The 16974-nt window shown below is 39.2% G+C and overlaps 2 protein-coding genes across 5 annotated transcripts; one reads left to right on the top strand and one right to left on the bottom strand.

Annotated features, from left to right (window-relative positions):
- Positions 1-38: 38 nt before the first annotated feature.
- On the bottom strand, positions 39-1882 carry LOC131799197 (uncharacterized). The gene is made up of 2 exons (XM_059116899.2): positions 1820-1882; positions 39-1035 (listed from the first exon to the last, which is right to left on the bottom strand). Exons 1-2 carry the CDS (start codon positions 1832-1834, stop codon positions 217-219), a joined length of 834 nt encoding a protein of 277 aa, XP_058972882.1. The 5' UTR covers positions 1835-1882; the 3' UTR covers positions 39-216.
- Positions 1883-2855: 973 nt separating this feature from the next.
- LOC131799166 (collagen alpha-1(XXVI) chain) lies at positions 2856-16714 on the top strand. Of its 4 annotated transcripts, none has more exons than XM_059116859.2 (9): positions 2856-2970; positions 10050-10421; positions 11968-12243; positions 12561-12658; positions 14948-15006; positions 15218-15371; positions 15462-15694; positions 15765-15837; positions 16194-16714. In XM_059116859.2, the coding sequence occupies exons 2-9, from the start codon at positions 10282-10284 to the stop codon at positions 16310-16312; spliced, it is 1152 nt and encodes a 383-aa protein (XP_058972842.2). In that variant the 5' UTR covers positions 2856-2970; positions 10050-10281; the 3' UTR covers positions 16313-16714. The 4 variants fall into 4 exon arrangements, with proteins under 4 accessions (XP_058972842.2, XP_058972840.2, XP_066028917.1 ...); XM_059116857.2 differs by lacking the exon at positions 2856-2970 and adding an exon at positions 4561-4698; XM_066172820.1 differs by lacking the exon at positions 2856-2970 and adding an exon at positions 5084-5247.
- The last annotated feature ends 260 nt before the right edge of the window (positions 16715-16974 follow it).

The following is a 16974-nucleotide window of genomic DNA, read 5'->3' as shown; positions in this document are numbered from 1 at the left end:
AAGTATAGTTATCACAATTATAAATAGCAAGACTCAGATAAGAATGATAAAGTTTACTTTAATGGTTTGCCTTACTGTTTTAAACACAGGTGGTAATTGACAGTTTACTTATCATAACCAACAATGTGTATTCATCCATGTTTAATTTAAAAAATTAAAAGTTTGTGTTTTTTCATGTTGTGTTGAGTTTGAGAGCCTCAGCATAAGATCTACTGATTATTTCTTTGGATCTTCTTTGCCAACTTTGGCAAAAGGACACCCTGAATCAGAGGCTGGACCCTTCCTTTTTGCACCAGCTGGCAACACTGAATCAGCTGGCTCCACAAGAGGCTTTCCTTCACTCTCAACAGCTTTAAATGGACAACCATCTTTCTGAAGTACAGGACACTCCTCAGCTTTCTCATGGCCAACACTATGAATGACTTTCATGGTCTTCATCAGAGCTTCTTTATGGCATTCCTTGTCACTGCTTGGCATCTGCGACAGCTTACTGTGGATTTCTTCAATTGTTTTGGCATCCTTGAAGGCACATCCTTCTTCAAACTCAGGGCATTTCTTAATTTCTCCCAAAAGAGCTTCATTCTCCGTGTTGGCAAATGGACACCCTTCCTTGAAAGCAGGACACTTCTCCTTCAGTTTACTGACATCAGAGGTAGTAAAACCTTCTAACACAGCTGCTGGTGGCTCTATCAAAGGTTTTCCTTCCTTGCTGGCATCTTTAAAAGGACAGCCTTCCTCTGTCTTAAACACAGGACATTCTCCAACCTTCTCTTCCAACTTTTTGGACTCAGAATGAACAGCCTTCAGCATGCCGAGTAGCTGCTCATGTGCCTCTCCTGTGTGGTGCTTTGATTCTGGCATCTTGGACATTTCTTCAACCACTTCCTTGACATTTTTAGCATCTTTAAAGGGGCATCCTATCTGGAACTCGGGGCATTTTTTGAGTTCTTCCATGAAAAGATCTTTTGTCAGATTGGAATAAGGGCAGCCTTCTTTAAATGCAGGACAGTTGTCCTTCAATGTTTCATTATCATGCTGAAGGAAGTGAAAAAGAAGTTTATTTGTTTTTGTTTTTTAAAAATCGAAGTCCCATATCCATCAAACTTACGCGTAGATAGTTTACTACAGGGTTATACAGAAATCATTCCACTTTTATGAACATGTAGGGTATTTAAGAGATGTTTTTAGAGCAAATTAGGAATTTCTTGCAAGGTTATTGCATCGATTTTTGCGATTCAAATTTCTGGGCTTAACATTGCGTGATTAATTGTTGTCACACTTCACAATCAGATGGAGAGTCACGTGGCTAAACACACCGGAATTTTCCGACTTCCCTGATCTTTAATGAAACTGAAGCCCAAAACTCATTAGAAAAAGGAGATTTGATACCACTACTCACTTAACAACTATTTATAGCGTTCGAGAAAGTAAGCTGATGGTTCTGATGATAAATTTAATCCTTGAAATACAAACAAAAAAATCAGTTTAATTTACTTATCAATGACTGGCGAGAAAGAACTATCGGTCGTCGAAATCGGATTTGCAATTCGCTGGCTTTTGACTGAGAGATTAGATCACGGACTTGAGCTTGGATCGGTCCTTAAAAACTTGAAAAAGACATGACGATTCTTTGACTAAATAAAGGAACAATGCTGAACAGCACAAACAACAATGGTCCCCCGATCTGTTGAAATCTTGACTTACACCTGAAGGGTGTCACACAGTGATCACTGAAAAACAGTCATGGTACCTTTAGGAAATACTGTAACCGCCTTATCAAATCTAGAAGACTTAAAAAAAACGGGATGAGCTTGCTTACCTCAGTTCCTGCCATGACTGCAAACGACGCTAAACAGAGCAAAAGAAGAAATGAGCCATAAATAACACGTGATGGTTTACGTCACAGCTGTTACGAGCAGGAAAGTCACGAACACGGAAAGATCGAAACCACTTGAAAGAACAACACGAAGACTGAAATAGTAATTGTCAGTTTGTTGATGAATATTGTTTATACTCTTTACGCCAACCTTGTCATGAAGGAATCGGGAAAGGTTTTCATGTGACCCCATTCTATTCTAAAACAAAAAACTTGTCCCAAAGGCAAGACCATTGTGAACACTGACCACTGTCTCTCTGTTATCAATTAATTGTACGCATAATGAAGTACGGAGTTGTACGGAAATCTTGTCGAAACTCGTTTTGCTCAAGATTTCATGAAACCTACGCCATGACTCTGGGGAAATATTGACGTTAGTAAGGTCTAAGTTCCGTTTCAGTCACTAGCACTAAACTTCAAAGCCTTGCTGAGTTTATTCACAGTTTGCTTTTCTCACAAGTCTTTTAGTATGCTGCTATTGAATTTTCATTTTTTGTGCCCACTGCTCCGATTCTGGAATATTGCGCAGGCTGTCGGTACTTTCAAGGTTTTTTTTATATAAAAAAATAAATTAAAAAAAAAAAAGAGGGAGAGCTCGGCACAGATGGAATGTGAGACTAAAGCTCACTATAGAAGTAGCTTGTCCAAGAAACGTTTTGCGTTCAAGAGCTACTTTGATCCTGTGTTTTAAAAATGAAAATTATAATTAAAAAAAGCGCTGCACCTTAGAATGTCGAGACTTTACGACTTGAACATCGATGACAGTGGAGGACTGACGAACCAGAGGGGGGGTTTTCAGAATCTTTCAATGAAACATCAAAACAAAAGAACAGCAAACCATCTTAAGGACAATTGGCCCTTTGGAGTTCCTTAGAATTTTTCGTTTGATTGGCAAGCTCCACACCTCTTGATTAATTATAGTAAGGAAGCCTGGAGAGAGTTGCTCTCCCCAGACTTTCCTCGGATTTCACTATCGTGGTTCGTGGTAACTATCGTCTTAAAAAAGTGCGACATGACTGAAGAGGCTACGTTTCCTGCGAAGAGACTACGTCTGGTCCAAACGAACAGAACGTCGCTTTTCAAAGGAACAACTGGTATGTGTTTTTAAGATTTTTAAGGTAAGGTGCATGCTAGAAACTGCCCCTGTCTGATCGTTCTAGCTGGACGCAGTCCGTGTATAATTCTAATGAAAACGCTTTATTGATAAATTATGTAATGTTAAATGTATGTACTCCTATCGATTCCGATTGTCTTAAATTCTAGTTTCAAATTCATAGTTCATGTTTAGAATTTAGTTTTATTTCGGTCAGGTTTTTTGAAATTTTAACTCCATGGATATGCCGAATGGCTGGTCACTTAATTCTGAGGTTAAGCTATACACAATCTTAATTAGTGTCTGCCACCTTAATTAAGTCATAAAAAAAGTTAATGATTAAAGTGAATTTTCACTGAATTTAAAGAATCAGCAGAATCTGAAACCAGGTAACAAAAACTTTAGTTACTAACTTAGTGAAAGTGAGAATAGAAGACAGAACAGGCTCCAAAGCGAAATAACAAATGGTCCCCGGATCACCAAATGGTTTGTACCTCTGGCGCTTGTGCTCTGGCGCGGTGCTCGTTTCAATACCCCCTCCCCCCTCCCCCCTCCCCCCTCCCCTCCAGTGACAAACTCTTTGTTTCGGTTTGGCATCTCCGTCAGATTTTGAGCGATTCTATTCGTTTTCGGACTCATCCGTTTCATCGACGACGCTTAGGTCCTGTTAGACAGTTCCATCCGACTTTGATTTTGGAAGGGTCTACCTTTACGAAACTTGTTCAATCCCTCAACTACGTGATCGCTTTTTACTGACGAGGGAAAACAAGCGGATTCTTGGAATAACTTCTTATGTTTTCAGCAAACAAACAAAATAACGAAACAAAATCAAAATAAGCCGGTAATATTTTGCTTACAACCGCAGTTAGTTAAGTGTAAAGTTGTGCTAGGAAAGATATATCATTTAAATCATTTAATTTTTCATCAAAGTAATAATAGTTCAGGGTCATGTGTAAAACCAGCTTATGGCGAAAAAGATACATCCTGTTTACAATGTTACGAATGAAATAATTTTAAAACATGTAAGAAACATCGCGATTTACTGCCGGCTTAAGGACTAGTTAGTGTCATTATGTGAAACATCTGGAAGTGGGATCATAATCCTTTAATTGGAACAGGACCAACCATTGATAAGTTAAGATTAAAGATATCAATTAAAATGATATTTGAATAAAGTGTGAGCTGCTAAATCGAGTGTTTACGATGGAGAGGAGTTGTCGAAGTCGTTACTTGTTTGCAGGGAAAACAAAAATTAGACAAGGAGTTTTCATTTCAAATTTTACAAATACCTGTTACTACGACAAATGGTTTTCTTTCATCCCGTTAATCCAAACTTTTTGTGAAAATTTAAGATTATAACTTGCATGTGGGTTAAAAATTGACTTCCAAGCACAATTTACGAGTGAAACAGAAGAATATGCACCACACAGATCCAGCAAACGATGTTTTAGAATATGTTTGCATTATCATGAGTAGTAAATAATTCGTACAGTTTATCTAAACATGAGATGGCTCACAGATTGACTTAAATACTTATCTAAATATTTATCCGGTAGTTTCAATTTTCAATTCACGCTAAGTGAATCCGTTCACTCTAGGAGAGTTTCGTTTCATTTCATCCACTGACTCGGCTATACTTGGTTGAGGGAAACAATCCAGCGCTCTACGAGTCAGGTGATAAAGCAAGTAACTTTAATTCTACAGGGCAATCATAGACACTATCCAAACGGTATGTTAGTAACTGCTGAAATATTTACATTTTGGTGATAGATTTGGAGTCTCTTTGTTTGTAAATCTGTAGATTGGAGTTTGGGTGTTAAAGAAAACTAAACTATTTTTAAATAGGCGCTTAGTAGCCGACTGATGTAAAGTTTACCCCGACATTCTATGATCTGACCCACATGATTTCACGGGAGAAAAGGAATTTATTGAGCATTTGAAACATTCATTTAGTTGCATGCATGTGTCTCCTTAAGTGTTTGTGGTATTCCACTAAACAACAATGTCGAGCCACCGCAAGGAAACGGCACTGTATAAGATATAATTTTGTAAGCTAATTAATACAAGACCCGACTTAATGGTTGCTACTGGTTCCGTCTTTGATTAGCTCATCCTGTGATGCTCCTTGATCGCGTTTCTGGTTCTGTTCCATCTTTCTGTGAGTGGCCGTTTCTTTCAGTTCATCGACGGAAACTGGACAATTTCATTCACAACGACTGACTCTATAGATGTCCCTCTTGTAAATCGTTGTACTCTTCTAAGGTTCTCGTAAATTCAGGTATTGTACCAATTAAGATATAATTGGCTTAATGCACTGACCAAGGCAACGAATACGATTCAGTAACACAAGTTGGCAAAGGACCTTTCTTTTTTGACCTGACCTTGACCAATCCTGTTTATGTTGGCTTAGAGTGAGAATACCCTTTTAAATTAAGGGTGTCCTTGTGTGAAGTTGATCGGGGGGATTCTTGATTTTACTTAAGAGCTGTGTTATTCAGTGATTTCAGGTGCCATTTGTTAAAAGATTCCGTGATTAAACAATGACCCTGTTAAGCTTACTGAGTGAAAGCAGCTCTCTCTTTCATTAATACGATTAAAAGGATCTCTTATTAGCTACCAGTCCAAAAATACAACCCATTTAGAAATGATGAACCAATACATCACCCACAACGACTGTAACTGATCGAGTCAACAAAGCCCCCTTAATTCATGAAAGTAACTTCCGGTCCTTCCGTATGTCTGACTAAATGCGTCGGACTATTTTAGGCCATCGAAAAAGTAAAAAACGGACATTAGGGGGAGACTGCTGAATGAACCAAATGATTAGAGAAGTGATAGGGATTATTTTCCTTCCTTAAGATTTCCGGCGTCCTAAAAACCCTCAGTCTGAGCTGATATGATGATTTCCTGTCAAGTCTCCGTGCACAAGCTTAAAAATGTTTTTTTTTCTGATTCAACAAAATGGAGGCGCCCTTTTAAAGAGGCCAACGATGGACTTGCCACCCCCCTTCTGAGTTAAATGCGATTTGGAAGTCTTCAGGTTCAGAGTGCATTTATTTTTTATTCCATTTCCCAAAAGACGCCGGGTTAGTGTCTGTCGGTAAGGAACAGCTAACATAGGTACATTATGATTTTTTATAAGAAAATGCCCTTAAATACGCGAGACCTAGGAGGGTAAATGTACGGAGTAGACGAAAACCAAAGGGGGCACAATATACGAAAAAAGGAATAGTGAAGATTATTGATGGTGAAGATTGCGCCGATTGCAGAGAGTTGACTTGTAAAATAACCATGCGACTAATCCACTAGATCCGTGTTCTGTTAATCGCTTCGTCATCAAACTACAGCCTTGAAGATTGCTAAACTGACCTGGACGGCATAAATATGATTAAAATATGTCGTCCAAAGAAAGCTGAGTACCGATTGTACTGAAATAAAGTAGCCGTATTTGCTTCATCACCTGGAATGGATTGAGGTCATTAACTTTAAACTGATAGAGCGTCAAACTGAGTTATGTTAAATGGACAGTTCAAAGAGAGATTGTTCACAAAGTGGCTAGCGCAACACCAAACCCAAATTTGGTTCTGTTATTTTGTTTAAAAAAAAATTTTGCTATTTTGTTAGGGTTTTTTCACACGGTAACGTGAAACTAAGGATTTGAGGTGGAATGTGACTTTCTATGTAAGCCACAAACCTGATGAAAATTTGCACTTCAGCCTGCGTTGGCCTCCTTAATGGTATTTAAAAAACACTGACTGATAACCTCCAGGGGTAAACTGCCTTGTTGGTTTCTAAAGACGCACATTATCTCCCAGCCAATTTTCTCCTGGTGTTCCTACAGTAGTATAATTTGTTTCATCTTTTTACTATGGTAAAAGTGGTTTTTTAATGAAATAGAGAGCTCAATCGATTCCGTTGATTTAAAGAAAACATACACCGGCTGAACATTCGGGCCAAGACAAGGCCTCAGGGCTGAAATAATTCATGTCGAAAAACTCAACGTCTGAATACATGTCAACGATAATAATTAAATGTTTTTAATTAAATTGCATATAGCACGCCTGCTTATTGCATTACCGACGAATTGAGCTGCGGATACTTTTCCGCTTCCACTCACGAATGGCTGGTATACTCTCGACTATTACAAGGAATGAATGTGCAGTGATTGACCTGAAGGGCATGTAATTAGTCTGAATGACGTAATCATTGCCTATTTCCTTATAGAGTGTTTGTGAGGGGGTAGAGGTGGGAAGAAATTTTTGTAATTTTGAATAACTCTCTGAAGAGGGGCGGGGAGACGGGGTAAGGAATGATCTGAGGCGCGCCTTAGGGTTCGTGATTTCAGACCAGGACGACTCCATATTCAAAGCATCCGTTGGCGTTTCTTGTGTTTTCAAACAGTTCATCAGACAGATATTTTTTCCGAACCCCGAGTGACTGATTCACGATCTGCTTGCGCCACTCTTTGCCTTGACAACAGTTACAGTCGGCGGCGGCTTAGGTCCTTCTGATCTTGTTTGCTGAAACGCACGGTGAACGAAGCAAGACCATTGCAGCAGTGAATAATACCTTGGAAAAAGTTGTTTCCTCAAAAGTGATTTGGATCAAAGGCCTGAGGGCCGAAGCTCTGGAAAAGCCATCATTATTATAATTTAATCGCAGCTCTTTTGAGTTCAGGTTATCAGTTAAGTTCATCTGCTATTTTCAGAGTGAGCCGACAAAAAAATTTGTTGTAACGATTTCTTTGCTAGTCTAGATATCTTGAGTAAACAAATAAACACTGTAAGGTAGATAAGCATTTTTGTAATTGAAACAAGTTGTGGGTAACGCTTTATCGAAAGCAGTTAATTGCGACAACATGTGTATCCAGATAAGAGAACATATCAAGTATTTAGCAATTCATTTGGGGTTTAGCTAGTTAAATCGACGATTCTTGAATCAATTCGCCACAAATTTAAGGAAATTGTTATCTCTTAGAGGTGTCGGTGATGATTGTTCCCGCTAAAACGATCAGAGCCCATTGTAAACAGTGTCACTAACCTTCTTACCGTTATCAGAAAAATCACCTGAGTACACATGATCGATTAACTGTGAAAAATTGCCGACACAAGTTACATTGCTCTTGCTACATAACGTGTATTAAGTAACGCACACGGGTTGGGCTTCAGCTCGTAAAACTCTGAACTTTTAAAAAATTGTCTTGGCGGTTTGAAAACAGGGAGGTATTAACAGTTATGTTGAGTTCTTGGTACGGTTATATAACAAGAGAATATCCTCTGGGGGGAATTGAAAGCGTTTTTTCCTCCAGTTGGTGGCCAATAATTCAAATACTTAGGCTTGACCTTACCTTTCTTTTTTCTTTTTTCCTATACCGTAATACTTTGGAACCAACTCAGACCCAAACCAGCTCTTCCAAGACTTACGTTACGGTATGAGCAGCCAAATGATGAGGAACTAAAAAGAATTAAAAGCCACACGTGGATAAAAAGCGCAGAGGCGCATGGACAATGTCATATAACGTTATTTCCTTCTCTTCTTCTTCCTTTTTGCTTCAGTTATTGGCTGAAAAACAAACGTCTCCCTCGTTTAATCGATAACATATTTCATTTCTATCTCGGTCCTTGGTGAGTAGATAACCTGGACAACTACCGGGTCTCAATTGAGACGATTGTCTGCGCAATATTTGGTAGTAACGGTGGCTTTTAGATCTTTAGCGGAAAAATCACCTCTTTCAAATTGCGGGAGATTTTCCGTTGCGCTGTGCCAAATGTTTATTTCTACCGCTGGAGCTAGTTGTCTTGCTGTTCACTATGCTTCCTTTTAATGTTTTGTCAAACAATAACACATCATTTCACTCTATCTATGAAGATCGTAAGTAACACCCGCGTGTTTGTTACGGCTAACAACGAATGCCTCTAACAAACCTGGCAAAATAATTATTTTTGTAGCAGGATCACCGAATCTTTTCACCTTTTATCTCTTGGGTAAATAATTTGGCCACACCCAACTTTTGGATTGGAGAGATAAGAATTTAAGATCGAAAATCACTTTGGATATTTGAAGTGAAGTCGAATAAATTTGGGAAGCTTGACAGTTATACACCTGGATAGACACATACAACTGACTCTGTATAACTTGATGTACAAAGACAGACAGAGAGACAATGGGAGAAGCTTTATCAGAAAAAGTTAATCCGTTTAAATGTACAAGGATTAAGCTTGAGTTGCACAGCAAAGAATAAAAGAATAATAACCTGAGAAATCGTAGCCAAAACTAAATTGGGCAAATGCCATCGGTGGTCAGTAACCTAAGCCTTGGATGAAAATGCTTTTGCACAAATAGCATGAATTTGCGAAAATACCAGGAGGCAAGAAGCTTGTAGCCTTATAAGAACTTGAAAGGCAAGTCAACAATCAGTTCTTTTTCCGCAAATTATATCGCATAACGCCATGTAGCATCGGAAACAATTTTCCAACAGAAGGATACGTTTATTTATATCCTTAGAGAAACAGGACACGTATTGCTATGTTCCTAACTCGGAACTCGTTCCCGCAAAAATGCGAGAGGGGAAGAAGTTTCTTTTTATCTGCTTGACGGCTGTTTAATAAACGAACTACTGAAGAGATTCGGTTTTCAACACAAACCTGGTGTTAAATCTTACCTCGGTTGATTGGTATAAAGTTACTGTTATCAAGGGCTGCTTGCCGCTTTAAAGGTCAACAGCAAATATACGCGTCAGCGGAAACCCATCTGCTAACGCTTGGAGTAAGAGCGCTAGTTTGTTGATTCACCAATGTTTTTGTGACACTTAACGAAACTTTCACTTAAATACAGTGTAGAGTTTTTATTTTCCTATCAATTTGATGTAAAAACATCTTTTATGTTTCGTGCGCGGCCGTCTGGATATTTTCCAAGGCTTTTTTCGCTCTCAACGCGACCGGAAATCCCCAGTTCATTAAGACAGATACCTGGACGCGAGTTTAGTAAATGTCCTTTTTGATCAAAAACTTATGTTCAAATCATTTTGTCATCACCACGAATTGTTATCAATTATCTCATGAGTTCATCTCAAATTCACAGACCTGCGCTGAGAGCTGCTCTAAAAGAGGATATCAAAGATCACAGTGGCGGATGCTTTCAAGGAACACAACTCATATGTGTAGCCAGGCATCAAAGAAACAAGATTAAATCATTAAGCTGGCCTCTCTCGGAACGCGCTGAGCTTGCAAGCAGCTTGACAGAGACAGAAACTTGAAAACGTTCTAGCTGAGAACTGATCGAGACAGATCGTACTTGCTATCGATTTAGCAGCATGCAGATCTCTAAATCTAAAAGCTTTTTTCCTCTTATTCTGGCACTTCTCGGGGCTGTAAGTGGTTTTCGCCGCGGTTCAAGTTCCTATGGAATAAGACCAATCTCCCTCTATGGTTATAATAACCCGCGTGCTCAAAGGTAAGATCTAAATTATTTGCGGTGAGTTGAAAATAGATTTTGATCATTCATTGTAGCAAAGTAATTTTACGTTTGACATGAGAGCAGGGAAATCTCAGAGTTCTAATGATTACTTCTGCCTATTTCAAATGAGTTGTTCACTTTTTAAGATCAACTTATTGCTAGAATTTGCGCCAAAGGGCGGACAGTTTTGAAGTCTTAAAAGAATCCGATTTCCTTGTTCACAGCAGAGTAATTAGTCAGGAAGACATCCGTAAGCATGAAATTTTAAACTTAGGTTTATGAAACGAGTCGAGGTTTCTAACTAAAAATTGAACTTTTTTTCGGCTTCAGCCAATGCACGTATATTTGAAAATTAATTACGACTCCTCAGTCTTGAATTTAAAATTAATTGCTCCGCGATGTGCCGTGTTCAACCAATTCTGTTAGAGTGCCCTCGTTTGTTAACCGGTATGTTTAACATCCGTTAATTTTTTTTCAGTAATTGCGGTTGAGGCCTTAACTCAAATCTGCATAGAGAGCACTAAATTGTTCAAAGATTTGGCATGCTTTGAATGTTTTAATCGACCTTTGTAATGTTTTAATTTTCGTGACTAAAATAATCTGATACTGTGCAGTTTACATGAATCAGGTCACGTAAAGGTACCAACCGGGTTCATCAGTGGAATTAATTAGTTTAGCGTTTTGCACCCTGCAATGCACAAGATTCACGACTTGCAGTAGATTAGGTTATCTTCAATGTGTTGAACGAGATAAACATCGGAAGGCTTTTTAAACAGACAGGCTAGAGGAAGCGCGATTATTATTTACTTAGTTTATCTTACAACACGACCACCATAAAAGTGAAAATAGGATTCAGATAGATAGAGAAAATTGAAGTAATGACCAATCGCTGAATCCCTTGAGGTGATTAGCATCTAGTTTCTCCTTACACTATTACTCCTGAAAAAATATTAGAGTCATGAGAATAAAGTCAAATTATATAAACTCATGATTGTCAAACAAATTATCCTTGCGTTCTGATGTTAAGGTATAAAGGGCTAAAACATTTACACGAAGACGGTGGAACCAGCATTCTAATACTTAAAGCAGACTCCCTTTCTGAGAGGACAAACTGTAGTGAGCGGAAACAAGCTTCAAATTTCCAAAGTTCCAAATTTTCCCTTTATATCCAAAGTAAAATGAATCTGTATTCGGCGGCCGGAGACACCAACATTTAGCGCTTTCGTTTTATGGATGTTTTCACCTTTTTTCTCATTTCCAAAGGTTAAAAGTACATTTTCTCTTTTTAAGTCTTTCAGTCTAAAATGACCGGATAAGCAAGTTTTCTGATCACCTGCTTTCGTTGAACTACTTAAGCGCAATTTGCTCAACTTCTATTCACGTGCAGACTTATTCCCAGCCTTCAACGGTACGCCGTGTAAACATTCCGGTCTGTAGTGTCCCAGTAACTGTACAAGTTTGTAAAGCGAGTGGAACGAACGAATAGAAGCATGATTTTGCATAAACTAAATTCTAAATCTTCTTCCTCACTCTCTCAAAACAGCCAAACCGCTCACCATCAAAACCGATTGGTTCTGGACCCATCCAACAAGCTACCGCTGTACAGGAAGACCGGGCAAAAAAGGCACCAAGGAAGGGCACCAAGCCCCCCAAAGCCCGGAAACCAAGGTGATGACAGCAAATCTTCTGGCGGGCAGTACTGTATATACCAGAAACCAAAACAGGTCACTTGTAATGTGGTGCACATGAAACGAGTCACGAACAGATATAAGTACTACTGTGGAAGTCAGTCCCGGGACAAAGTATGCACAGGTTATAGGTTAGTATACACCACAGTGAAGCGTAATTAGCGGAAGTTAGATGGCCGACATGACTTCAAATTTCGATCAAAACTCGGACCCAAGCGTTCGGCGGCTGGAGAATCGAACGAGTCCATGCGGCTTGGACTCGACCGAAGAGGGGTAGGAGAGGAGGGTAATTGTTTTGTTTTACTCCCTCCCCGGACAGGTATCTAGTGCTTCAGCAGCAAACTTCTGTAATGAACAAGTGTCCCATCCACTGAAAAGGAATAAAATTATTTTGGGTAATGCAGTATTATAAAATATGAACAGAATCTGTTGCATTTGCGGTTTTCAGGGTTTCGTATCGTCCAGAGTACAAAGTAGAAGTAAGAACAGTTATGACGTCAGTCAAAGATTGTTGTCCCGGATTTACAGGTTCAGATTGTAGTCAAGGTTAGTAAGAGCACACATCGATGTCCACGACTTGAAAAATTCGTCGTTGATCAATTGCCGAACTGTCAAAGCAGAGAGTGGATTGGCTATGAAAAAAACTTTTATTTAAGTTTAGTATCTACTTAAGTATAGAATTATCACAAAATTTGGAAACATTGCGAGCTAAATTAAATGCAAACGCTGGTCAAATTCTAGAATTATGATGATATACTGGAGTCGTGCAGTGAAATATTATAGGAGAAAATGGTATATTATTTTGCCTTAGTGAATCAGTTTGAAATCAAATTTTTTAAATTTCCATGTAAATTACTTTGTCAGTGTGTATCTCCAGCTTTAGTTTAAAATTGCTTTCACTTTCTGACATTAAGAGGAAACATTTACTGTCTATCTTGTGATTAGCGGTAGCTGTGCTAAGTTAAAATCCCTTTATTTATCGAGAGCGAATACAGAATAGACGCGATAATGAAGATGAAGCAAAGTCAAAAATTTCTTGGATTCTCCAACAATAAATAAGCGGATTTATCGATGAGCTGAAGTACGCTATTGTTTTAGTGCAGTTTTTAACACGAAGATATGTTTGTTCATCGTTAAAAAAGCCAGAAATGGCTTCTAACACAAAGTGAGGTAGATAGCATAGTAGGAGAAACCCGCAAACATAAGCCATGGTAATGGCGGATTTCTTGTAGTGTGGCATGTGAATTGCGTTTAACACGCTTCTTACGCGGATATGAGAACTACAGAATCGTAATCCCACATAAATATTGACGTATGAAGCAATAGGTACAATTAAACACAGGCTCACTACAACAGTTTGGAAAACTCGAGCGGAATTCTTCTCCCATACTCCCAGTCCAACCCAAGCGCAGGCGATCAACCAGCAACATATAACAGCAAGAATTGTCTTCTTTAAGGTCACAAGACTACGATATTTCCCGCGCAAGCGATACGCCATGTATCTGTCAATAGAAATAACACTCACTAATAAAAGAGAAACGGCTGCCAGCGCATCTCCGAAGAGCGTATCAAATATTGCCATTATGCAGACCGGCTTGTAATAGTCTTGTCTGTACCCAATGATCTTAAACGCTGCAAAAAGAGGCTGAGAAAAAAGACCGACGCCAAGATCTGTCATGGCCAAGCTGAATAGAAGAGCTTTGGACGGAGCGTGAATGGTACGACATTTTTTCAAACCCAGTAGGATGAGTAAATTTCCAACAGAAGCTGTTAACGACAAAAAAGTGTTGATAACTGAAAGAGCGATGACGAACGAAAGCGGATTATCCTCGATCAGTAATTTTTCAGTCTGTGTGTCGCATATCTCTTTATACAGAGTCATAGCGTAGACTTTCAGTTCAATATGGAAATTGAAGTTCAAAATAACATGTCACATGACCATTATGCGAATTTTTGCAGTAATGCCATTTCCTCACAGCACTAAATTTTCTCGAAGCTTGAGGTGTATCGCAATCAAATGGTAAACTACCTTCTTTACCTTAAATTAAACTGGCCGATATGGTGACGTTAATAGGAGTTCAAGCCTGGATGATAATTGCAATTCCTCCCTTGGTCGGCATTTAATTTATTTCAGTGTTAATGAAATTCAACATTTTAACAAATAAATTTCGTGCGAAAAAAAAACAATCGAGTGTAGATAGATGATAACTTTGCGATCAATTTTTCTGTGGCTCGTTCAAATCTTTTGCGTGGTTTAAAAATCTGTCACTTCCGCAACGCCCTCTTTCAAGGTGTCTTTTTTCCTACGAGAAAACGCTCGAATTTTTCCTTTCTATAATTGAAAGACATGCATTATTTGATCAATGCGCGGCCTCTAACTGAGAGATATTTCACAATTTAAAAACGGAACAATTAGATCTCAGAATTATTCATTATTGTCTCCATAGTCCACACACAGGCTTTTCTAAGATGTCTCAAATAAAAAAATAGTAAAAAATTTCACGCTATTTCATTGTTGCACTATTTTTATGGCAATTCTTCAAAAGAGACCGATAGAAAAGTAGATAACTGGAAAATTTTCACCGCGTTCACGTAATGAAAATTCACCTGACAAGTAAGAGATCTGCTAAGGGGACATTGAAACTTCATAATACGTTGTGTTCAGTCGCGTTCTGTCCATATTTGTGTGGGCTGGGAACGGAAAAGGATTTTTAAATATGCCATAAATTAAACACAGATACATCGTTTTTCCATTTTGTTTGAAAGGTTGCTGCTGATTCCATTAAGTACTTAGCCCATGCTGATGTTAATTGTGATTTTTGCTCAATTCCACAGCCTGTTTTAACTGTACCAAGTTCCTTTTGTGGGAAAGCCGTTTGTCTGCACTGGAAAAGGTTAGTGCATTACTTCATTGTAATTAACCATGATGACAGCTGTCTTGCAAACCAAACAACTCTCTGAGTGTCAGGATCACATAAAAAGTTTCAAGAGTTTACTTTAAAAAAAGAAAATTAGCATGAAGGTCTGGTTTTTCTCCTTCGTTTAATAGTTTTCTGTTTGCTTTCAAAAAATAATTCTTAACTGATGACTTTTTTTTCATTTAAGAGAGCTAGGACGTCTGCAGCAGCCACTATATCCGATGAAGATGTCACCTTCAGGGGTAACATGGGACTACCGGGCCCCCCCGGCCCTCCGGGTCCCCCAGGACCACCGGGTGAGAGAGGAGAACCAGGACATGGAGGTTCTAGAGATGTAAGAGGTACGAAGAAATCATAGCTCAAAATCCTTTACTGTTGAAAAAATGGATTCATTTACAATAATTGATTATTTGTTTTTTAATTATCTGTAGGACCCTCTCTAGGGCCTCAGGGTCCAAAAGGACAAAAGGGGGACTCGGGGCCACCAGGTCCGGCCATGGTGGTGACAGGAGATCCGGGTCCTCCGGGATCACCGGGAATACGAGGCCCTTCGGGTCCACAAGGAAGAAAGGGAGAGCCAGGGTTGTCCGTACAAGGACCGGTAGGATTACGTGGACCTCCTGGACCCCCAGGGGAACCCGGGCAACCGGGCATTAGCACCTCGGTAAGTAGGATGAATAAAGGAATGCAAGACATGCAGAGCAATTTACTAAGAAACACCTTGTTTTTATCAGCCAGAAGATTTGTCTAAACTGAGAGAACAAATAAAACAGCTGTCCGCCATAGTCAAAGACCTGGACGAAAAAGGTAAGTAGTCCATAATTATATCGGGGGTTCTACGGTTTGCATCTCAGTAATACAAAAAATAAAAAATACACGTGCGCCTGATTAAACACTTCACAAAACCAGGAGCCCATTGATGGGTTCCTGACAAAACTGAGTGTCGGTTATTGAGTTATGTGAAGCGTTAAGTCTGGAGTACCATATCCAACCACATTCAACGTGAAAATGTGCTTATCTGAGAAGTTTCGATGTCGACTTTCACATCAGGTGACATTGTCCTCTTCCTTACTTTGCTTGTTAAATCTCCTCTTCGTTTTCCAGTGTTTCCGTGGCTGTCCATTGTAGGCATTAACAGTCACGCTTCTTGTTCCCATTTTCAGTTTCCAGATGCAAGTGTTCTTCGGGCACAGGCCGCCAGAGTGTGAACGAGAAAGATGATGTTGTAGTGTCCACAGAACCAGGCACCACTTTACCTTTGTTCGCAACTCCAGCTCGTTAAAAGAATCTTTCCTTCGTTCAACTACCTCTTTCGCATTCCCTCAAATTATTGGAAAATAATTTCGTCTGCTATCCCAAAGTTAACTTATCTCTCAATTAATTTAACCAAATAGTAGCCGCTATAAACCCCACCTCAAAATTTTTGGGTATTTTAAACTTGTTGTATTCGCCACTCGTGTAATCTATACAGGACATACAGCGTTCCCTTCGTTATTTTACTTTTCACGAGCGTTCAAGGAGGATTGATGTCACGAAGACAATTACCCGAGTTCCTCCAAATCAAGTTCTACCGAAAAGTGGAATTAAAGTATAAAATATATGCTAAACCATTTTATATCAAAGAATACATTTCGCTGACTGTTTGAAACATAGGTGCTTTAAAATAGAAACATAATATTTTTTAGTTCCATATCATTGTTTGAGTGATGACGAACAACAAGCATAAATTTACTAGCGATGACACTTCTTCCACCCCACCCACCTCGTTTAAACTCCGTCCGACATCCTCCCACCCCCCCCCCCCCTTCCCACTTTGGCATGTGAGGATTTGCACTGAGTTGCATGTACCGTGTTGTGATGCGCGTAAGAACTGGGGGAAAAAACTCAGTTATAAAACTTCACGCGCAAAAAAGCACCAATCCAGCCTATTGAGCGCTCTTCAAG

The sequence above is a fragment of the Pocillopora verrucosa genome, chromosome 10, assembly GCF_036669915.1.
Source record: "Pocillopora verrucosa isolate sample1 chromosome 10, ASM3666991v2, whole genome shotgun sequence".
NCBI lineage: Eukaryota > Metazoa > Cnidaria > Anthozoa > Scleractinia > Pocilloporidae > Pocillopora > Pocillopora verrucosa.
Note: the sequence above shows the minus strand (reverse complement) of the source record. Positions and strands in the feature narration are given on the sequence as shown.